The sequence below is a fragment of the Haliaeetus leucocephalus genome, unplaced genomic scaffold (assembly GCF_000737465.1).
Source record: "Haliaeetus leucocephalus isolate CR32 unplaced genomic scaffold, Haliaeetus_leucocephalus-4.0 Scaffold217, whole genome shotgun sequence".
NCBI lineage: Eukaryota > Metazoa > Chordata > Aves > Accipitriformes > Accipitridae > Haliaeetus > Haliaeetus leucocephalus.
The window spans coordinates 9,470,053-9,494,552 of NW_010972653.1; the positions used below are offsets into that span (position 1 = coordinate 9,470,053).

Here is a 24,500-nt window from a genome sequence, read left to right on the forward strand (position 1 = left end):
GTACTGTGGTAGAGATCACATGCTAAGCATTGATTTTTTTGGTTGTCTAAAATAAATTTAAATTAATTTAGTCCAGATTTTCAGTTAACTTCTATTAATATATAGTCTGCATCTTCCTTCTTCGTAATCTTTAGAATTGCCTTTTCTTTCTTCTGGGTCATGTTGCACAAGTTCAGATTAACACAACTTAAAGAGAATTGCACAAAACAGAGGAATAGCTCCTTGAAGTAAATTGATAGATACACTCTAAAAAATTATGTCCTGTACTTTCAGTTTAAATCTAGGTTATTATTTTCTTATTTATTTTATACAGTGGTATTTCCAGTTGTGATTTGTCTTTTATTATTTGAAAGTGGAGGTCAGTATGCTAAAAGAGTATAGTTACTGACTTTCATGTAGTGAAAAGTATGTAATAAAGCACAGAGATATTTGGGGACCCACTGAAGTCATTGGTAAATGTCTCATTTACCAAATAAGTTCGATAGTATTTCAGAAAACATATTCAGCTTCTAAAAACTTACTCAGATTATCAGGAGCAATAATTGACATCATTATTAGAAAATGAATTGGTTTTCGAATACACAGACATGCTGAAAAAGGTATGTTAGAATTTGGATTTGCCTGTTATTTTCTGAGGAGAGCAGTAGAAGATCAGTTTACATTTTTGGGGGGAAAACTGCACAAAGTACCAGTATAGTATGGGATACACTGCTCACGTAAACTATTCATCATTTTCCAGGTCATGTTTCTTTGATTATGACAATATAGAAGCATTTTAACTGGGAAATACTTTAGACATATTTTGTTTCATTCTTCGAGATACTAGATTTAAAAAAATTTCTTTAAATTCTTTCATTTTAACTTCCACACAGAAGAAGGAACATTTTTAAAGTTATAAAAATATATGCTGTGCAAACCTTGGCTGTAAAAATAGTACAGGAATCTTACCTGTAGAAATTTGAATCTTGCATCATGGCTGGCTGAAAATCTGCCTTTACTGAATAACTTGACAGTCACGAGATAAATTTTAAACAGCATCCTTTTTATATAATCAACTCATTACATTTTCAGGAAATCAGAATTTTTGTCTCTGAACATTTTACTTTTGTCACATTATGAGTATGTCTAATACTACTGATTAGGGAAAAGCAAGATTTCAAATAATTTTAGCAACATACGTGATTGGCAATAACAATTATGCAGTAATTCTAGTATTTACCGGTACTTGCCATAGATTTTTGAGGTCATAAATGATCATCTTCTACCTTTGTGTAGTATAGACAGTGAATGCTCTGCCTCAGTAAGCACTGAACAGTTTCTGAGAGTATTTGAGAATCCAGTTTTTGGATTTGAAGAAACCGGGGTAAGGAAAAAATTGGGAAGGAAAAATTTTGGAAGTCCATATCTGAGACTCTTAGCTCATTTGTGGCTTTCTAGATTTCTGGTACATCATGGCCAGAGGGCAACCAGAATAATTCACTAAGCAAGCGTTGGCTGAGCTGGAAGTTTTGGAACTTGGGGCTGAACCTTGTAGTCTCCATGCCTCTAGCAAGAAATTCATATACCCTGAGAATTTTAACAAGAATGATCATTTTCAGGACTACCTGCCTGCAAGGGAAGAAGATGCTGAACTACCTCCCCACGAGGGAGCAAAAATTGCCGTTTGTCCTGGAAAGGAGCCTAAAGCTCTGGATCCCTCACAGTTGGCAGCCCTGAGGAAGTCCATATGGTAGATACGTGAGCATATCTAGAGATAGGGGGAGCAGTGCTGATTGATTGTGAAACTTTTGGGAGCTTAGTCTCAGATAAGTCTATGATGAGACTCATAGCCTTAAATTTATATACTTTAAAAACCTGAAGACTCACACAGGGTATCTGGCAAGCTAACAGAAAAATAGATAAGGTCCTGATGAAAACTTGCCCTCTATTGTTAGAAGTTAGTGACCATATCCGAATACCTCAGTGGTTTTCTGGAAAATTAATACAGCCTTAAAGGTTGTGCAGCTATGGATCACATTCTGCCCTTCAGCTACAGCAGCGCAGAAATTGCTCGTGCTCATCTGGCTGTCCAGCTCCTCTTCACTGTTATTGCCTTACAGATTATGATCTTTGGTCTTTCAAGCATGGCCCACATTCTTTGTTCATGGGTACAGGACCTTGGAATTGGCATGTTCTTCAGATGAGTCAAATCTGCCAAATGATGGAGGCCAGTGTATGTAACTGGCCTGTCTCCAACATAGTTTACCATTCCATTAATTTCTGTTTTATCTGCATATTTCAGTACCATATAGTCTTCCAGAGTACTGGTGAAGATTATATATATGGTGAACATTATAGGGCTAAACCATATACCTGTGGGATTATATTAGGAGGGCTCTTATTAAATATATATTTAATACCTGGAGTACTGCGTTCAGCTCTGGGGCCCCCAGCATAAGAAGGACATGGACCTGTTGGAGTGAGTCTAGAGGAGGGCCACAAAGATGGTCAAGGGGCTGGAGCACCTCTCCTATGAAGACAGGCTGAGAGAGTTGGGGTTGTTCAGCCTGGAGAAGAGAAGGCTCCGGGGAGACCTTATAGCAGCCTTCCAGTACCTAAAGGGAGCTTATAAGAAAGATGCGATACGGCCTGTAGTGATAGGACAAGGGGTAATGGCTTTAAACTGAAAGAGGATGGATTTAGATTAGATGTAAGGGAAAAGTTCTTCCCTGTGAGGGTGGTGAGGCACTGGAACAGGTTGCCCGGAGAGTCTGTGGCTACCCCATCCCTGGCAGTGTTGCAGGCCAGGTTGGATGGGGCTTTGAGCAACCTGGTCTAGTGGAAGGTGTCCCTGCCCATGGCAGGGGGGTTGGAACGAGATGATCTTTAAGGTCCCTTCCAACCCAAACCATTCCATGATTCTATGCTTTTTTAATTTTTAAAATTATTTTTGTAAAGAAAATAATTTTTGTACAAAATATTTTTTTCTGGAGAAATATTTGTTAACTGTTATAAGTATGCTGATTTTATGAAGTGCTGATTTTATTGTCTGACTGTTTAGAAAGAGAAAGTAAAATGTTTAAAAGGTGTCCAAGTATACGATATCCTAACATAGCTACCTTTATCAACATATTTTAAAGTATCATCAAAGAGCAGTTTCAAGTGTTTTTGATTACAGATTTTCCATGATAAAGTGTTGACTGGTGCTAATTTCGTCATCGTCTTGTATCCCATATCAGCTTTTGTATGATGTTACTAAGGGTCAATGTCAGGAAGACTGACTTTGTGAGCCACACCATCCTCTCAGCACTTAGTAAAGATTAATTTAAACAGTTACAAGTACAATTTTTTCAGCTTTCTTTTTTTCAGTTCTCCAGCATTTCCCCAGAGTTCTGGGATTGTTACATATCAACAGCAATGTCTTGGAGAAAACTGTCAGGCTATGTTAATTTTGGGGGGTAAATGTTGTCTGGGACTTTGATTTTAAAATAACACATAGCTGCTTTTTTTACTTTTTAAAACTTTTCTTGTTGCTTATTAATACTACCTATTAATTATCTCCAAGTAATAAAAAAAATATTTTCTTCCAAATATATTTAAATAATTTCTTATTATTACCATGTTTGCCATTCAAAATTTGGTTTTCATGGATATTTTTGGTTCTCCTTATTGATAGTTTATGTTTACTAGTAAACTGCACTATGTGTGTATACATGCATGTGAATTATTTATTTATTATTTATATTGATCCTTATGAGATACAAGTTGGTTTTTTAAGCTTTGGATTGTTGAGGAGGAGTTATTACCTTTCTCATTTTTTTTTCTTTTTTATTAGTGAATCCTTCTGATGTGATTATGCACCTTTGTTTTATTAACATTTAATGAAATATTTTTCAACTGCTCCTAATCATAGTCATTATATGTTAAAAGATTTTCTTCTACTCATTTCGGCTCATGATTATTTCCAGCTTTCATATACTGACACTTTTAAAGCACCTTGTATTTGTGTGTGTGTGTGTACTAGTTATTGGGATCAGATTCTGTACATGAAGGCATAACAAGTCTTAATTGCCTGCACTCAGGTGACCACACAGGGTGCTTTTAAATTTTTATCCAGAAAAGTGAGATTTAGTATAGAATTTCCTTCACGTGCTTAAATAATTTCTTACATGAGAAATTTATCAGATACAATTTTTAGAAACTCCTGTGGTTATAGCATTCATCTGCCACCCCATAAGTATCCTTCACCACAACAAAGATTTTTTTCCTTTCTATTTTTTTCCAGTGCTAAAGAAACTACTCAACTTCTTTCATGTCCTATTTGGTTGTCTTCAACATACCTTCCAATATAACAGACCTTCTCTTGTACCCCATCTTGTGATTTATTAGTTAAAGCACTGATCTATAAGTATTCAGGGTCTTGTTTCTCTAAATCTTTGGTAACACTAATGCACATAACAATGGTACAGAATTGCTAGCTCTACCTCTCTCTGCCCATCATCCCTAAGTAAGGCATATCCAATAATCTGAGTATTTTTAATTATGGCTTACCAGGTGTAACTTCTACCAAGACCTTTTTCTTCTTAGATCTTAGACTTTCCACTTCCATGTCTAGATCTTCTCTTTGTAGCCAGGTCAGGAATTTCTTCTCTTCCTACTCCTGATGCCTTGTTCTTTGCTTTCATACATAATCTTTTAGGTGTCTCCTCTTAGATGCCAGGCTAAAACTAACTATACCTAGCCTGTCCTCGATGTCCACAGGTTCTGCTCTGGAATGGTGACTCAGTATTTTGCAGAACTGTAATGTAAAGGTCATGAATGAAGTAGAACTACTGAGGTGAACTCCTTGTGAGTCACTAAGGTCCACATTTCCTTTTTCTGCATGTGAAAATGGTGAGGAAGTCCATGTTTGTGTGAGATTAATGGCCTCAGGAGCAGAATTCTGTTCCTGGCCACAAAAATGCCAGGGGTGCGTCTGGGGACTCCTCTGGTAGACTAGCAGGTGACTGTACTTCCCCAGAACCTATGTATGTCTCATGGAGAATTTCAGGAAATTGCTTGCTCCCAGCATCCGACATTGAATTCATGGAGGGATGAAGGCTGAAGGTTTGACATGGCAAAGTCTTGAAAATCTGTGAGTGAACATAAAGTGAAAAAAAAAAAAATAAAGTGAAAGCAAGATTCTGTTGGCTAAACATAGGCACCTACCATCATTTAATGTGTCTTAGAGCATCCAAGACACATGTTGTCATACATGACAGGGCATCTAGGTCACAAACAAAGGCAAGTAGATCTGTGCCTTTCTGGAGAAGCAGCAGGCTATTTAGGATACCAACAAAACTGAAAATAACTCTGCATGCCTGCAGCTTTTACAATCTTTTTTCACTTCTTTGACCTGCTTCTTGATCTGGATTCTGTGGATCCTATAGGGGCTTTTCCAGCTCAGTGATTTCTTCTTTGACTGCCAGTGTAGCTAAAAGTGTACTCACAGTATTCTTGAATTGAAATACTGGTTTAGAAAGGCAAATCTCTTTTGTAGTTTGCCCCTTCTAAATTTACGCAGACTATCATAAAAACGAGCAGCATTTTCAGGTTAAGATCATAACAGTTCTTTCAGCAGATTTTTCAGTGCTGACAAATGATGCTAGATAATGTTTTTCAAACTTTTTAAAAAACGTACTAGACTGAAGATCAAGTAACTCCACTTCTGGTCTCCTGTCAAGTCCTTACACATTGCAAGAGTTACGGAATAGCATAATGTACTGTTTTCTTATTAGTGAAATGAAAAGAATATCATCATCTAGTGGGTAATTTTTATATTCCAGAGATGCTGTTTTGTGCTTTGATATGGCAACTTGAAAGCTTCAAATGTGTATCAAATCTTAGGAGCTGAGAAGCTAGTCAGGGTGTGAACCCAAGGTGTAGGATAGACACAGTGGGTGGGTTAAAGTTTAAGATTCAGTTTAGATGCTTGTAGTAGGTATCTACAGGCATGCCAAGTGTCTCGTGCTACAGTCAATGGAGAGCTAGACAGTATGGGTGAAGGTGCCTAGAGACTGATTCGGTCCAGCCTGAAGTAACACGTACTAGCTGATCCAAGGAATTGTTCCTCAAGCTCCGGTGGCTATGTTATCTAGGGGTGAGTTCAGTTGCCTATGCATAGGCAGCTGGTGCCATTTCTGATGCCAGAGGACTGTCTGAAACATCTACACAGGGTTGGCAGATATAACAGATGACCTACCTGTATCCTTCTGTACCTTTCTGGACTGGCAATTGAAGGCTTGATGGGATACCTTACGGTATCTCAGATAGCACCATAGGTTGATGGTGATGAAAGCTTACGCTCCTAATGTGTATGCACAGAGCTATATGTAGGTATCTTAATTTAAAAATGAAGCCCACACAAAGTGATGCAAAGTCCCCCCATCAGAAAGCTGCACTGAAGCCCCCTAACAGAGGCTGGTGCTGTATTAGCTTTCGTAATATCTGTTTATTTTAGAAGATCATCCCTCTAGTTTGGAATAAGTCACACTACCAAGAACCAGATGATGACTGCCACGAAGCAGAACTACATCACTAGCACAGAGCTTTGTGAGAGTGGCCCTTTCTTTCCACCAAATCCCTGTCACCCACAAATTTTGTTGTGCTGACTCTTTCCTCCTGATGTAATGTGTTGAGGTGAAAGCACCCCTTGACTTCTTCCTTGTTAGTTACTTCCCATTTGTGTAAAGGTACCGACCAAAGAAAGCTAGGTGATTAAAGGGTTAACTGCAAGTCACTTGGACCTGTTTCCATGTTTTTGCATGAGATATGTGACATTCTTACCAGACATCAGTCCAAGGATATTGCTATAAACCAGTGATTGATTTTTTTTTCTGGGGGAACTAGAGCCCCATGGTCAATTCCTGTGCTTCCTGACCCTTACAATATCATTTCTCTGTATGAACCACTGCAGATCCATCTTGCCATCCCGTTCTTCCACATCCAAAGGAGCTGATGATACAGATACTGCACGTATTTTCCCTGACACAGTCTCTCAACATAGTTCAGTGCAATCTGCTTGTCTTGTACAAAATTGTGAACTCTAGCTAGCCTATGCAGTTTACCTTTGAAAGTCTGGTGACAATAGTACATGGAAGATCAGAAGAAACCACGTGGCCCTATGGTAATGACTGTAGATCAGTGTTCATGATACTTTCTGAGGTCTGATCTGCAGCCCTGCCCCAGTTCGGTAAATATTTAAGATCACTGTATATTTATTACTGCATAGAAAGCTACATTGGATAGGCATGCTGTTTATAAAAAGAAGGTAAAGATTTAGCCATATGTAGCAAGTGAGCACATTCCGGAAACTTAAAAAGCATATCTAAACAATGAAACACATTGGCAAAGGTCATAATGCCATATTAAATAACATGAAATCTTTGAAATTCTAATGATGACTCTTTATCTCCTTTTCAGTCATTATTCCTTCCTCTCTTTCCCACTGCAAAGTGTTTGGTTAGAACGCAACCTATTGTGTATGACCCCTTGACTTTAGTTTTAAATTGTTTAGAAATCTATTGAAGCCTTGTTTCAAAATATATGAAAGTAATCAGGGTTTTATGTCAGAAATACCCCTTCGAAAAGTGGAACCAGCACTTAGTTGCACACAATTTGCTATAAAAACAGGGCATGCAAACAGACTGATTAAAGCAGAAATTACCACATTTTCTGTTTTTAAATAAAAATAAAGATCCTAAAAATCCCCTGTAAGGTGGACTTTCCCTTACAGGATAAAATGGAATTAAAATTGTGTCAATAAATTGTGTGAGAGACTGTATCAGTCTGTGCATTGATAGTCTGTGCATGCAGGATAAGAACATTGACTGCCTGCTAATCTATTCCCAGATGGAGGTGGATGCAGACGAGAAGCGCCATCGCACACGCTCCAAAGGTGTTCGAGGTACGTCTCTTGCTTCAGTAAATCACTCAAGGCCCCCGCTCAGGGTGACCTTCATCCTCCAGAATCTCTTTGCACGATTCATTCTGACCCTTGCTTTTACACAACCTTTCTGGTAATTTTCTGTAGAAGAGGGGTACTTGTAATAGATGATAAATTTTTATATATTTTCCATCTCTCTGCAGTTCCCGTGGAACCAGCCATACAAGAGCTGTTCAGGTTAGTGCTCTGAGTGTAAAATGTATCCCCATTAGCAATTTAGAAAATTCATGCCTTTTAATGGGTATAATGCACTTTCAAGTTCATTGGTGGTTTGCTCATGCCCTGCTGCACTGATGAAATTAATTCCCTCGAGACTTGCTAATAAAAAGCATCCCCTCTTTTTTTTTCCTTCAGTTATTTGATTTCTCTTTCTGTCTTTGTTGCCCTCCATCTCTGTAATACCTACTGCCTGCTTTTAGTGTAATCTTTCTGCAGCACACCGGCACCTATATAATTAATCCTCTCTCTTTTGCAGCTGTCCCACGCCTGGCTGTGATGGCAGTGGTCATGTTAGTGGCAAATATGCAAGGCACAGAAGGTAATATCTGTAATTTTTCATAATTTAGTGAAGAGATTTGGTAAACAAGTTAGCTGGCATGACCTTGTTAAACCAAACAATGATAAAAATTAGCAATTAAACATTCTAGAAGCCATTCAGATTAACTTTTTTTTTCTTTCTGAATGTCACACAAAATCTAACTCACATTTTTGCTGAGGAAACTTGTTTTCATTGTCAGTCCTCTCTCGATTTTTGCATACAGTTCTCTGGCTCATGTATTGAAAATTAAAATTTGGCCCTACTGACATGTTGGTGCCAGTGTGACTTCTGTTACTTAATATATTTAATAACTGAATGAAAACAAGCTTCTAAACATTTTAAGTTTGATGATCAGGTTAGATTCAAAGGTCAAAGCCTAAGACAAATCAGTGATAACAGGAATTCAGGGTTCAAATGTTATATTATAGTTATAAATACCTTTACTTCAGTTTCTAAACCATGATATGTGGAGACATCTTCTTTAAGAAAATGTTTTTAACTGTTTATTGTTAATAATATATCAAGGTAGCATATGTTACACATACTACATGTGCTTCAAATTAATTTAAAGCTCAGTCTTTGAATTTCTGTGTCTGCAATGTCAATGTTCAAGTGTTGTACATCTGTATAAACAGCATTCCTTTCCTGAATCATTTGTCCATGAATTTCTTGTGCAATATTTTGAAAATTTAACAGCTCCAGAATACCTGAATTTTTCTCACGTGCTGTGCATTTCATTTGACATATTTTATACAGCAGCCTGTTGTAGGAGATAAAATGGCTGATGTTTTGGCCATCTCTCTTCTGAATAAAGGGAGGTGTTCAAACTAGTGTTAAATTCTCCTGAAACTTAAGATTTTTTTCGTTCTTGACTTTTTCAGGTTTTAAAACACTTGTGGTGTTTATAAGAACACGTATTTCACACCAAATCTGATAACTACTTTGTAATGAGGGCATATGGTTTTTATGAATTAAATGGAAATTATATGTTTCTGGTTAAGGCATTTATTTGAAACAGGAAAAGAAGATGCCAAACAGTGATATGTCAGTCCACTCAGTGCCACTCAGTCCACTGATGTGCCTTTTTTTCTTATCAGTGAATGAAGTTTAGGGACAAGTCCATAAGTGATACGCCTGATATTAAAATTCTTTTGAATTACATGTAAACAATATAAACCATAAAATAATTCTATTCAAATTTCTTTTCCTAATTTTTTTTTTCACTCATAAAAGTGGTAACATTTTTGTGGTTATTTGAAGGATTTGGTTAGATTGGAACACTGATTTAGGAAAAGTAACCAAAATCATTCTTCTTAAATAGTTCTTCTTAAATTCACTTGTGACTTCTTATTTCAAACCATGGTTTTCTTTTCTGCATTTTCTTAATGTAAATACAAGCCTCATCAGTAATTAATGAATGGCACCAAATCCTTCTTTTTCCTCCGAAATTTCACGAGCAGCCAACAGTTAAATGAGATGATTATAATGTCCTTTCTAGTTACAAGATTGTAACTACATACTTTCTTTACACTTCATGGGATTTGTGTGCAGATTTCAAAAACACAAGTCTTGAAACATACAGAAAGAAACGCTTTAGCTTAAAAAATCTGACTTCTGAATTGCTCTAACTTTGATCTGTGTCTGTATAAAATCACCCTTTTGGGGAAAGGGGAAGGAATAGATGTGAGGTTTGGAAAGATTACATGCAGTTTTGAGACGTTAATTCCATATTTTGCTTTCTTGACATGATTCTGGTATGTCAGTACACGAACAGACTGAATCTCAGAGCTGTTAATTAAATGAAATTTTGGGCAGATGCGCAAAGAATGAAAATTGGAAATACATCAAAAATTCCTTTTTTTTCTACTGGCTGAAGAATTTGTGGGTTTTTTATGTTTTCTTGTCACCCTGATTGCCAATCCCTTAATCAAAATATATTTAACAAATATACGTCTTATTTATTGTAAAAACACAAAGTTCTTTGTTGAGGTCTACAATGTACATACCTATTTTCTAGAAGATAGTAATTTTTTGTCTAGTCCAACCAACAGCTAGTAAATTTAAGGTTTTGGAAGAATCTGAAGGAATTTATCTTTTTCTTTTTTTTCTGTTTTGCTGTTTGGGTGGGAAAGACTCTCAAACATTTCTTCCAAGAAAATCAGACTGTCTTAAAAATTTGATGTGTTCAGGGAATTGCATATCTCAGCTGATGCCTAACTCAATTCCGTTTAGACCTACAGAGCATTTTAATGAGGTTAAGACCTTTCCATTCGCAATACCAGACCAGCTCATTATTAGAAATGAAATGTGTTTGCTTCCACTAGATGTAGTCAGTGCTCTCCAGAATTCTATTTCTTCTATAACACCTTGAAGTCTCTGGAATTTTGGGGTTTTTTTTAATTGTAATTTTATCCTTGTAATGCCAATGTGACAGTGAAAACCATGTTCAGATACTACATTAAACTTGAACTGAAATAAACAGATCCTTTCAAAATTTCGGAGAGATTCAGCAGATGAAATGTTGTTCTGCTGATAAAATATTAGGTAGAAGTTAAAGGAGAGTTTTCACATATGTTTTGTATGCCAATTGTATTTTTAATTATGAAAGAGCTGCAATGTTAGGGTTAGCTAGGGAAACAAGCAGGCCTTTTGCCATTGATACTTCCTTTGAGGTGTATGAAAACACAAGACTGGTACTAGTTAGGGTGACAGTGGTAACAGCTTGTTGTATCATTTCCATCTTTTTGATTTTTTCTGTGTGTCAGATCTTAGTTTGAAGTGAAACCTTGAGTGCCTTGGTTGGTACTTTGCCCTCAGCTCTTACGTTTGGTGCTTAATTTTAGCTTGTTAGTTGGGCACGCTAATAGAGAGCTAAGATGCACAGGCTTCACTGCAGGCCGCTTTAGGGCAGGATGCTAGGATCTCTGAAATTAACCTGGTGGAAGCACCTCTCTCCAGTGACTGCATGAAAGTTAAGGAAGTTTAGCATCCCAGTTTGGGCACTGAGGGTAAGTGCCCGAAGTTAGGTGGTGTGCCCACCTTCTTCAGAGCAGACTCATCTCTTTTTTTTCTCTATTTCAGTAATACCTAGAAACCCAAAGCTATCACAGACCCTCTAGTACTGTCTATGATGCACAGCATGAGGCAGTGCCTAGGTGTTAGTGTTTACAGAGATAGGACTTCAGTACCTGTTGTTTATATTTCCAGGAACCTGAGGCCAACTGAACTACTCCAGATCATGCAGTTAAAGAAATGCAGGTTTCTTTGCAGTATTAGGTCTTAAAAAAATAAAAAGAAAAAAAAGATTGTGAAAGATCTGAAACCAAACCCAAAACATAAGTCACTGACACGTTCAGATAGTGGTGGAGACAAGAAAAAGATTGAAATCTTGGGAGTGAAAACCAGAGCCTCTCCCTGGGCCGTGCTCCTGATACTGTTTTATCTTATTCACTTGGTAGCTCTTCAGGTCCTCTGTGCATAGCAGCATAATAATGAATGGTACTTTTATACGTTCAGAGCTGTGAATTACTTTTGAACTATAAGCTTGGTCCAGTTCCTTGAATACTTTTAGCTGTGAAGAATCCATCTGGGTGAAGCAGTTACTCAAACCACACCAGGAGAGTGTTCCCAGAACTGTGTTTTCAGGACGTCTGTCGGCTAAGTGTCTGAAGAAAAACCTAGATTTGAGTGTTCTTTCATTGCAATTACTAGGAACTTTGCCAGTTTCATTAATCAACTTTAAAGACAACAGGATTCACATTCTATGTATACAAATGTAAAAGCAAGTCCAGTTTCTGCAGGTGCAAATCACATAGTTACTGTAGAGTAACTGAGTGCAACTGGTCTGTGTTATTTACTGAGTAGATGTGAGTGATGGTTTTAGAAATATTACACCCTACTGTGTTGCTATGCATTTAGCACTTTTTTTTTAAAACACAGCATATACCAAATAGATGCCTATGGTTTGCCATGTAAATAGGTATGTAGGCACATCATAAAAATCATAACTAGATGCCATTTAGAAAATACTGATTACATGCAATGGCCTAGTTTAAAAGCTTCTTAACATCATAGTTTAATTTTTTTCTCAAGTGACAAAAGCATTTAGATTCTGTAATGGGTTAATCACTTGCCAAATACCACATGCTTCAGAATGAAACACATTGTAACAAGTAAGAGCCCTAAAAAGAATCTTAAGCTGGCAGCAGAGCACTATGTATATTAATTTAGGATTCTTTTAATGCACATATTTGAAAGCAGATAAAGCCATTGTATAGAAATTAAAGCAAAACACAATCTTAGTCTGAAACAATATGCAGCAAATTTCAATGAAGGATGAATTGTTAAGGCCAAATGATAAACCCTTCAGATTTAAAATGTAAATACTGATAGAACTCTCGCTATATCATGAATTTCATTTCAGTTGCTGAAAATAAGAATTCAGATGAAATAAACCAACTTAAACAGTTCATCTACCAAGGAATTTTGCATGCCTTTTCTTCAGTTCATATTGCATTTGTAAGGGATTTTTTTTCATTAATCACTGATACAATGTCTTGCAAAAAGAAGCGAGTCTCAGAAATGAAGAGGGATCATAACATAATGTTTGGATTTATAATGTATGAATTGTCCCTAACCTTATAAAATATATTGCATTTTAATTCTCCATCAAATTTCTTGATATCACCAGTTCTTTGTTGCTTTACTAGGGTGTCTCTGTTTCTATTACATTATTCAGACAGAATTGTTTTGACCATCTTTTAATTTTTAAGCACGAGATTTGTGACTTCATACAACAGATTTCTTTGAATTTATAAATACTTTAGAGTTTAGCATTGCTGGTTTGATTAGGAAAAGCCCCACATACCCTTGTATTGCCTTGGCATTATATACTGTAGTTTAGTTGTCTATATTTTAGAACAGAGTGAGTGAAATAATTCAGGCTCCCAAACTTCAAAATTAAAAGACTCAAATGTCTCTCTCTTATTAGAAAATTATTGAATTTCTGTGGCTTGTTGTGCCATATTTCTTATTCAAATTTTTTCATTTGATATACCTTTTCACCCACCAGTTTGATTGCCATGGCTGCAGCCGTGGGTGAATAATTGCCTGTCTTCACAGGAGCATGTTCTGGAGCTAAAGTCGAGTGCTTGCTTCCTGATGTATGCCTCATTTGGATTCTGCCGACAGCCTAGGGGCTGTATTATTCATGCCTTGACAGATAGCACTCACTAAAAGCATTGGAACAGGGCCAGGTACTGGCAGAGAGATAGTGGAGCATTGCAACTTGCAACTGAGAGGAGCATCTATAATACAAAAAAGAGAAATCCTCATACCTCCCTTTTACTGGTCTCACTTTGATGGAGAATTCATTTGCATCAAAATAAAATACCCTAAAAATAAATACATTTTTTCTAAAGCATGCTTGAAAGTTTAACACAATTTTCCACATTTAATTGCAAAGCTGATTTTAATTAGTAAGGCCCTGCATGTGAAAAATGAAGATTCACTTGGGTGAGTGTAACACATTGCAGTGTCTGCTGAATGCTCTAATTAATGTATGGCTGCTGTACAACAGGGTGCACTGTGGGATATTTATGAAAAATTCTGTGCACGCAACCAGTCTATCTGTATTTTAGTTCTTGAATCCACAAGAATAAATAACTTTTCCCCCTTTATTCTTTATGAGACATCATTGTGCATGCCATCACTCCATCCATAAACTTTATGGCATGCCTGTCCTTTTTACTATTTGTCAATGATATTATAAATCAGAAACCAGGACATACATATTTTAACATTCATTTGATAGCAGAGCATGGTTGCACGCTGTGCAGAACCCGAGGTCCACTGATGCATTTGTGTTAAAGCCTAACCACAGAACAGTGAGGTCCTTACTGTTGTTTGCTTTTATGATACTGTGAAAAATCCCACCGAATGCTGGAAGTATAGACAAATGTATATTCATTTCTCTCTAAGCTGATAGTCAACCTTTATTATAGTGTTAAATAATGATAAAATGATTCACTGGATGTTTACCTGAGGAAAAACTGTACTCTGACACTGCCTATGCAATTTAGTTCTATATTTCATTTAATGGTATATTCACTAAAGATTTTGGTAAGTTGTGGCAAATACCAAGAATAATATTATAATGTATTTTATATAAAATAATCCACCATTCAGGGGTTGTAAAACATGTTAATAAATGAAGCTTCGCTGCTTTGTTAACTCCAGCTAAAAAGAAATAAGTAAGTAAATAAATAAATAAATAAAATAAGTGAAAGAGCATAGGGATTTTCAAACAGAACACTGCAAACAATAAATAAATGTGCTGACAGAGAATCCATAATGTATTAGAGGTCTGTATTGGCTGCTGTCTGGATTCAGCAATATACCCTTTGTCTGATTGTTGATTAATGATTAGAAAGGTGCAAAGCGGGGTCTGAAACATCAACCAAATATACACCAGCAATTGGCGTGTGGCTCTGCATGCTAGTGGCCCTTGTCTAGGGTGACTACACAAAGGAACCACAGTTCAATTCCTCCTACCACCATCTGGATTGGGAATAGCAATTTCAGTGGCAGCAAGTTGCAGGATCTGCATGTGCCAGGAGTACTAGCTTAATAAAGGGCGGGGGGGGGGGATAAAATCAGTGGCAGGAGCATGGAGAGCGCTGACCCAACTGTGCAGCAACAGCAAACAGCAGATTTGGGATGTGCTTTCTGCAGTGGGTCCCCAGGCTTGTATGTTGCTGAAATGATATGCTCATTTTCGTTCACAAGGCAGGTGCTGGGCGTATTTCTCATATAGCAGTACACTTACGGCCACAGTGTTTTCTGTGGAAGGATCTGTCCGGAGATGTTGCCATCAGCCACAAAATAAATGAAGACCATGCAGAAAGTATGGGAAAGAAAATTTAAAAAAAAAAAAAAAAAAAAAAGAAGGAAAGCAAGAACAGAGCATCCAGTAATACTAGGGAGATAGTTTCCCGAACAAGATCCTGAAAGTAGCTATACACATTTTTCCTTTGCCTATGGAAAATTTATTTGGTTGGCCTGGTAGCTTTGCTGAGAACACTGTGTTCTCTTAGGAGAGAAATAAATCGTTTGAGGTTGAATAATTTGTGCTTTTCGTAATGAAAAAGAGGATCTGCAGAGTTGATTCGCACGTGATGGGGAAGACATTTAATCACCCTATGCCTCTGTTTCCCTACTTGTAAACAGAAAGAGAATTTCAGGCATCTTAAGATGTAAAGACAGAAACATATATAGGGGATTATTACAAACACAGGGCCCAAAACTCTGTCTCTGATAGTTATCTGGTATTTAAATAAAGATCTGTTAAATGACCGTTGATGTCAGAGGATGTCTAACCTTATACTTCAGTGCTTTTTGGATCAAAACATTTTTCTGGAGGACAGAGCAAAATTAACTGATTTGTAATGATAAGACAATTTTACATTTAAAGTCAGCTCTATTTCCCTATTTCATAATTAACGAATTATTTCCTCAACATTTCTGAAAAAAATACTGATTCTGAGGTTTAAAAAGCTGGGAGTATTTAAGAAGTCTGTTTATTAATGTGTATTTTAGTGATAATGCTGTCATGGTTATTAGCCTTACACTAAACCAGAAAAGCCATGAGCAACATTGTGCACTGGGTTCAGGGTGTTACGGAGCTGCCTGCATCCTCCTACCAACAGTGAGGAGCAGCAGCATTGCTACTGGGGGTGCAGTTGAAAAATGGCCTGTGGATTAGAGCATCCCAAGTAAGGGCTTTGGAGACAGGAGAATTTACTTGTGAATACTGGCAGCTGGATAGACAGGGAACCTCATCTTATTCCTTGCTCCAGTGTCCACACCAACATAAATAACATAGATGACTCTGAAAAAGGTTTATCCATAGGTGGCACCCATGCTATCGGAGAGTAGCGTTGCCCTGCACCTTATTCTCTACCTCAGTGAAAATGATCTGAACTCTGCTAGAATCATCAAAAAAAGAGGCAGGAGAAATCATATAAGTAAAAAATAAAGAAACTTGTATTTATCTTTTTCTTTCAAATATTCATATTTTATGAGATCGGGCACCGTAAATATTACCTGGGCTAGCAAAAGAATATGAAGAAAACAAGAAACCAATTCAAATATGAATAAATAAATCACTATACCATGCTAGCAGAAAAATCCACATAGATGTATATGTAGAAATACGAGAGAAATGAGGCACAAAAAAGTAAAGAAGTGAGAAAACAAAAACAAGGTTGTAGGGAGGAAGAGAAAAAAGAATAGTTTGGTGGGGGTTTTTTTTCCCTAAAAATACACTACGATGTGTCTTTAAAGACTTATATTGAAGTTCTTCAATAAGTTGAGACAGCCCTTTCAAAGACATCACTTCTTGTTAGTGGTTGATATGAAGTACTGTTTCTAGTGGTGTCAGCTCAGGACACGGGAAGGAGAGGTACTCCTGAGCCATCTTTGATGACAATAATAATTCTAAATAAATACATCTACAGTACAGAATCAAATGCCCAGGGGATAGATAGCTCCTGAAGATACCCTCAGCACTATACAGCTTAGGACACTGTAAAACGGTGACAACTACAACCAGGTGAGTGGACCTACCAAGTTAGTTTCCTGGCTACTCACCTGAATCACCTTCCCAAGAAAATCTTGAAGCTTACTGATTACAGGAAAAGGGATTGCAGAACCTAATGTCCTTTTGTTATTTGCAAGAACCAGCGGTGCCACACTGTAGGTATGCATGGAGGAGTGGAGAAGGGCTATAATGCCTAAGAGAAAATATTCCTGTGATTGAAGTTAGGCCTGTGTCTTAAATCTGTGATTTGTGATAAAATTTGTAATACTATAAAGCCAAATGAGACAGGACAGGATATGATTGGCTTTAAATGCCAATACCAGCCATTTAAAACAGCTTTTTTAAGTTCAGTTCCCTGTGGCTGGGACAGATTTCTCTGCTATCAATTTTTTTTTATTTAAAGTAATGAGCAGGCCATAAATTGGATGAACAAGTAGTGGATGAATGCTTTCTGTCCAGCTGATAGTCGTGAAAGAAATTCGTCAGTGGTACGCATCTGCTACTGTTTTTCACCGTCATAATGTCTCCAGGAGGAAATCGTACCTATACTTTGTGAACAGGGAGTAGGTGTTCAGAATAATGGCTAGAGCTAAAAGTGGCATGTGTTCACCTTCTGCTTTAAGTCACCCAGTCCAAAGGGTGAACTCTCATCATCCCTCCCTTATTTTGTGTCTAACTCTGAAGTCAAAGTAGAACTGTACTTTTAACATTAAGCTTGTCTAAATTTCTAGTGTTCTGCCAGGAAACATTTATTTGGGCACCTTGATACCTATGTCATAGTAAGTACGCAGCATAGTTAGTACATCTCTAATCTCTTATCTGCTTGTTCCATTGTAGCAAGTGTTTTTAAAGTCCTCCAATTTGTGATCTATACAAACATGGCACTCACCCACTATTTTCTTCTTTGTCAATAGGAGTTAAGACACGTTTCTCCCATCTTCTGGGAACTTGCATTGACCGTAAAGAAGTTAAGATGTCAGGATGCTTGTATTCTATTTTCTTGATCCATTCTTATTTTATGGACAATAATATATCCAAAAGGAAGAGGGAAAGATATAGTTTTGTAACTCTGAGCAGTCACTTGGGCAGAGAAGAACCCTATTTCCAGTCCCAGCATTAGCACTTCATATGGAAGACAGACACTCATTTTAGAGAGGAATGGAATGAATCTTTCACCATTGAAAGTAGCAAAAACATGTAAATGTTTTCTTTTGCATGAAGTATTAGAGAAGTGGGCACTCTCAACCCAGATTACTATAAAACCTCATCAGCAAGTGGTCTTCTGAGAGGTGTAAAATGAAACTTCAGTTACCCCTGGCAAAAGAGGATATTTAACACAAATTTCTCACACGTCTCTCTATGTTCTAGATTAGGTAATGGCTGAGGCTGGGATCGTGATTCCTCCTCTGACCATCTCCTAGTCAAAAGACTGAGTTAATCTCTGTTTCTGTAAAAAAAAAAAGGCTTAAGGTGATTAATTCCAGGAGCGGAAATCCCCCACTACAGAAAATACCTTCCCCCAGTCCGGATTACAGTGTCTAAATTCTGCTGTGTGTTAAGTGCCCACATGTCCCTAAGTATTAGAAAAGGAGCAGACGTACCTCACTTGGATGCTAGAATTTCACTGTGCAGCTATGCATAGAAACTGAAAGCTGTAATGCATTCGCTCCCTTGGTAAAGTAGCAGTTCGTGACTCTCTGCTACCACACAAGAAATTTACGTCACAGCCAGAAGTTGAGTCATGGCTCTGAATTCTACTCCAGTGCCTTTTTGATTTAGACCATCCTTCTTATATTAAAAGTTCATTTATACAAAGATTAGCAAATTATTTCTTGCTATTGAGTATTTGCAGAGACAATAAGAATTACTGATATACGGTTTAATATAGACCTTGCTTGGGTGTGGTTTCTTCTAAGATGATCAATGAGGATTGTTTTTTTGGTTCTTAGTAACCATAAGGACTACTTCAGGAGAAGGGGCCAAGCAAACAGTCATCTCAAACAAGAGGATATGTCATATATCATAACATACGTGATGAATATTCTCTGACATGAATCTTACAGATGTTTGCATGTCGCTAGCCACCAAACAAAAAAACTGGTTTTGAAATTTATTTCTCAGAGAATTCTCTGGATATCCCATACTTTGTGAAAGGAAACAGAAGATGCAAAGTCCCAACTAGATGGATGGCTGCTCTGCAGCCAATTTACTATGGTAACTGTATTTTATGCTTATAAAACTTTTTCAACTGTTAATTTTAAAACATCTCATAAATGTTAACACAGTAACCTCAGTGCATTTTGTGATGTTAAGTATTTGATTTCAAATGACACCAAAGGTCATATTGTTTACGATGTTGTAATACATTCACAATAGCACATGACTTGCAAGACTGGTCATAGCAACTTTTTACCAGTGCATGTTTATAGTGCATAGGAGTTTGGGATGGAAAGTGAAAAAAAATAAAAGTTTGTTTGTCTGTCTGAAAATGTAGGAATAATTCTGACAGAATGTAATTGTATGACTTTATCTTGAGCAGGGCTTTGGAATTAAGATTTCTAGTTCTTAAAACACAGACACTTAGCTCTTTTTAATTCCATGTGACATAAGGTATTACCAGCTTTAACGGTCTTCTGTCCCTTCCACAATGGCGAATTTGTTTCAGTGCTGCTGGCAAGGAAAGTGTACTCCTTTCTGAGTCATAGTACTGTCTCTGCAGCACCTAGGTGTTCCTTGGAAATACTGACATACTCAGAACTGACATGGCCTGGCTTTGCTTAGCTTGTGAGACCTAAAGAGATCACAGGGAAAGACGGACTCAGAAACTGAGTCAGAGTTATAAAACAAATACCATTTTAGAAAGAATGCAAACAAATTCTGACTACTGTGTTAACTTCATATCTTAACAGTCAAGCTTGCTGCTTCCAGTTACGTTATTAAAAGGATGTGGGAGGAAGGACCGAATAGTTAAAATGGCATTGACTAAAAGTGGAACCACTTATTTAAAGTGTCAACATTATAAGAAAAACTATAAAACAGAAAACATTTAGCTTTTTCTATCTACTATAATTTTGAATGTTCACTGAAAATTACAGCAGTCAGTCAGATTTAGAAATCACAGTCTAGTGGACATCTCAGGTAGAACCACAACCGAACTATCATGGTTAGTTTAGATTTACTAGTAGCATTATTTTTTTTTCACTTTTTATGTATACTATAGATTAAACTGATCTCTTGCGTAAGCAGGAATAGAATTTCATTCCTCTTACACCAGAGCAGTTTGTAATTCTGTTGCTCTAGAACTCTGTAAAAAAAAAAACAACCTCCCCAGGAAGACAAAAATTTATTGGCTGGTATGAAAAACAGAAACGATACCAAACTCCATATTTTTTAAGACATAAGGAAATTTAGAATCATGTGGTGAAGAGTAAGGAAAGATTTACTTACTGGCTATGTTACAGTATAGCTTTGCATGATCTCAGATCATTTTAAGTGACATCACGCCTATGCAGCTTATCATCCCTACCTTCAAAACCTTCTAGGTATTTTTGACACTAAAATGTCTTCTGATACCTGGCCCACCTTCCATTTAGTACATTTACCTGTTAATTAGAGATGAGATCAAAGTTTTCCATCATTAAATTTCTACATCTATGATTTTCACAAAAAGCATTTCAAGATGAAATATAAGCACAAACTTCTAGAGCACAACTTAAGTAGACCTTAGGTGCTGAAACTGAAGAGAAGGATCCACAAAAATCCCGAGACTGTAGTTGATCAAACTTGTAATAGAAAATCTATTTGTGTATGCCCAGAGGTGCTGCCAGCTCTTAGCTAAGCTGTGCTGCTCAGTGCTTTCTACAGGCCAGAATGTTTGAGATTTGCAGACTGCAGGTACTTATACCAGCATCCTCTATCCAGTAGGCACAGCAGGCATTCTCTGCTCACACTAACGTGCAGGGACAGCACTGATTTCTATAGACAGCATAGCAGTCACATCCCCTTTCACTGAAAAATTTCGTGATCGTGGTGCATCCTGGCCCAGCAATGAGAATGCTACCTCCGGAAGCAACATACTGCTTCGGTTTCTCCATCAGCCTCAGTGGGCCCAAGCATAATGTTAATTCCCAAGCCAGAGCCATACCAAAAGGATGACAGGAGAAGACTGACTAGGGTGAGGCTGCCTTCTGACCCGGCTGTTGAAGCCAGGCCTGTGGACAGGAAGGAGCATGAGGGTTTTTACAGAGAACAGAGAAGAAGAGAGAAAAGCTAGTTTGATGATTAAAAGTCTCATCTAGAGGAACCAGATTTGGAGCCATAACAGGTTGATTGGGTTACAAAAAAAAAAAAGAAAAGAAAAGAAAGGGTCTTCCATTTTTTTTGACAATTGTTTCAACGCAAGTTGTTTAAAAAAAGGCAGAGAACAGTACCACACTGCCTGTGTCAAAACAGAGCAATAAAGTAGCCATCCATACTATAGGCATGTTCAGAACCTGCATCGGAAAGTGTCTTTTTGGATTATGAGTCGTATTTTCAAGATGATGCCTAAGTCATACTTTCACGTAGATGCAGATGGTGACAAGTAAGGGAGAAGTGATTTTGGAAACATTCTTTTCATGGTACTTCATATTTCTTAGTATAGATATACCACGGTCAACATGCTTGCTATAGTGACTACCAGGCTTATATACTTATATATTACCATTGGGGAATTTATTCACTAAGGAACTTAGTCATCTAAACTTAAGTACTTTAAAGTTAAGTGTGATGACATTTAATGTTGCCACAACTATTCCCATTATAGAACTGTGCCCCAAATATATAGGGACCATTTTTAAAAGTGACTAACACATTGCTAATCAACTTTCAATGAGACATAAGTGTTAAGCATCAAATGCCTCAAACTATTCAAAAAATTAAAAGTAGTCTTTGAAGTGGTATACACTTTCTAAAAAGTTGCCTTTCATCTTTTAAAACTGAAGAATCTGTTCCTTTTCTTGCCATCTTCCTGTAACACACTTCTACTTCCAGCCATTTCCCAATTTTACTCTTCGGTCCTTGGACGGTACATCATTCTGGACCTTTCACTATTCAGTCATTGACCCTTGCTACCTTTCCTGTGTGTGCATCTTTAAAACTGAGCAGCTGAACTTCAGGGAGGGATAACTGCCACATTTCCCTGTGAAATCTAGCCATAGGAGGTATATTGGCAGCAGATTTTCAATGGAAACCGCCATTTCCACCCACAACCCAGCTGCCACATTTAAATCACGCTGTGTGGGGCTTCCACTCCCTTGGGAGGCTATTTTCATTTTCCTTCAGAGACTCTTCTACAGTCTAATGGAACTCACTGTCAGCTATAAAAAGTAACATTATATGCCGTAGTATTTTTTTTTTAATCGTGATATGAGTCAAGTTGGAGTCTCACTATTCTGGACTGGAATGTGATGGAATTCAGTTAGAATTTCCCCCCGCGCCGAACAGACGTCCTTCCATCCATCAGATTAAGGCAAAACCATTTAGGCCCATATCTAGACATCTGGCTTTTGGAGTCATGTGATTAAGCCAGTAGGTAAGCTTTCATTTTTAGACCAGAGTATTTCTAATTCTTCTAATCATGAAAAAAAAAAGTGAAAAAAAATGAACTGAACATAAGAGGTACAATTTTGTCCATTGAGTCTGCCAACAGCCTGAACCAATTCCTTTATCATACGTGAGCTTGTATCTTCATGGAAATACTACCTGCAAGACCCCCTAATATTACAACAAAGCAACTTCTATGTGCTGCAGAAGAAGACTAGTTCGGCAGATTATTAGCACAAGCAAATACATGCCTTTCAGGGTGTAAGTCATGGCAGGAGGCAGGGGTTGCGGAGCAGCATTTTCTCAGAGGGGAGAATAATGATCCACAATACCTGCCTTGTACTTGCATGGGGTGGAAAAATGTATGCCATTATATCTGTGTCTCTTGAAGGATGTGCCCCATTACTGCCACACTGAGCAGAAGTTAGGGCAGGAGAATTATGTGGGTCTAGAACCCCAGATTACTCTAATGCATCTCTGATAGGAACTGCTAATAGGGACTCTGTTGAAAATTAAATAATACTAAAATAGCTGTGTCCATCTAGAGCAAAGAACATAAAGTCTTGGTTATAAGTTTGTGCTTATAACTTTGTATGCAGTAGTAAACTGGCAGGCGCAACAGCTAGTATCAAAATTTTGTCCTAGAAATGAGGCTCAAGGAGGTATAATGACAAAGGTATTATTTGAGAAATCCTCTTTATATTAAACAGATTTTTGTGGTAAACTTTTTGGTGCAGAGCCCACTAAGAAAGCACCCTTAAAAATTAATATGGAGGATTAACTTTCAGTTCCTTCATAATAATGTTTGCTAAATGCATATTAATAACAGTTAACATTTTCACCAAGAGACCAATTTTAGCTGCAGCTCCATAGTGCAATAATGTAGAGAGAATGCTGTCATTTCTATTCTGGTTTAGAATAATCATGTTTTCTCTGTGTTATGGAAAGGCACAATCTTTTTGCTTTTTTTTCAAAATAGGAAGATTTAAACATCTCAATCCTTCTTAACAACCAGAATTTAGAATATTTTACACTTGAATGACTCCTAACCAACCATGCAAGACAAAGAATGGTATCCTGTAGCTTATGCTGGAGGTGGGAATCCAGTACATAAGCAGTGAAGTGGTTGCAGCTTGTATCACTTTGTTTTTGTCATTTTTTTCTGTGATTTCAGATGTTTGCTGATGACAATCTTGTGTTAGAAGGCTGCTCCACAGTACTATTCCTTTCCATTGGTTATATTCTGTAGCCATTAGCTTTTTGGATCAAGTAAGATACTTATTGCTATAGTTACAGGAAAATTGGCGTATGGTATTTCTTTATTCTGTGCCATATATCTTTCTTAGGTAAAATTAAGTTGTGAGATAGTGCTATTGTGTATCTGTGTAGAGATGGTGGGAAGAGTATTTGTGATACGAATCAGCAGCTGATAGTTTCATTATAGTAGCCCTACATTAGAGATGCGATAAAATGACAGTGTATTCTATTACTCAATACTTAAGTACATGCTAGAATGATAGTTTGACCTGCTGTGTCGTTGTTAAATATGATCTATTGAGTCTGTGTCTAAGGGTGTTGATTCTACTAATATGTATCTAGCCATGTTGTTAAATGATTGACAGTATAACTACATGAATCGCCTTTGATTTCCAGCAGTTTATTTCCCTTGATTTTTGAATGCTTGAACTTACCACGCTGAATTGCTTAAAAGCAATTACGTTTAAAATATTGGAATAGGAAGATTTCATATCATGTCCAAAGCCTAAACACTGTGACTATGCAAAGATCTTTTGTAACTGATAGATGCGCTCTTGTAG

At 37.2% G+C, this 24,500-nt stretch overlaps 1 protein-coding gene across 2 annotated transcripts in view; it reads left to right on the top strand.

Annotated features, from left to right (window-relative positions):
* The window catches only part of MYT1L (myelin transcription factor 1-like), a 307,041-nt gene that overhangs the window by 169,096 nt on the left and 113,445 nt on the right, over positions 1-24,500 (top strand). For both annotated transcript variants that reach the window (XM_010566718.1, XM_010566719.1), the window contains 3 exons: positions 7,870-7,924; positions 8,107-8,140; positions 8,439-8,501. In XM_010566718.1, coding sequence (XP_010565020.1) covers positions 7,870-7,924; positions 8,107-8,140; positions 8,439-8,501 — 152 coding nt within the window. Of the gene's footprint in view, positions 1-7,869; positions 7,925-8,106; positions 8,141-8,438; positions 8,502-24,500 lie in introns of those variants that run through there.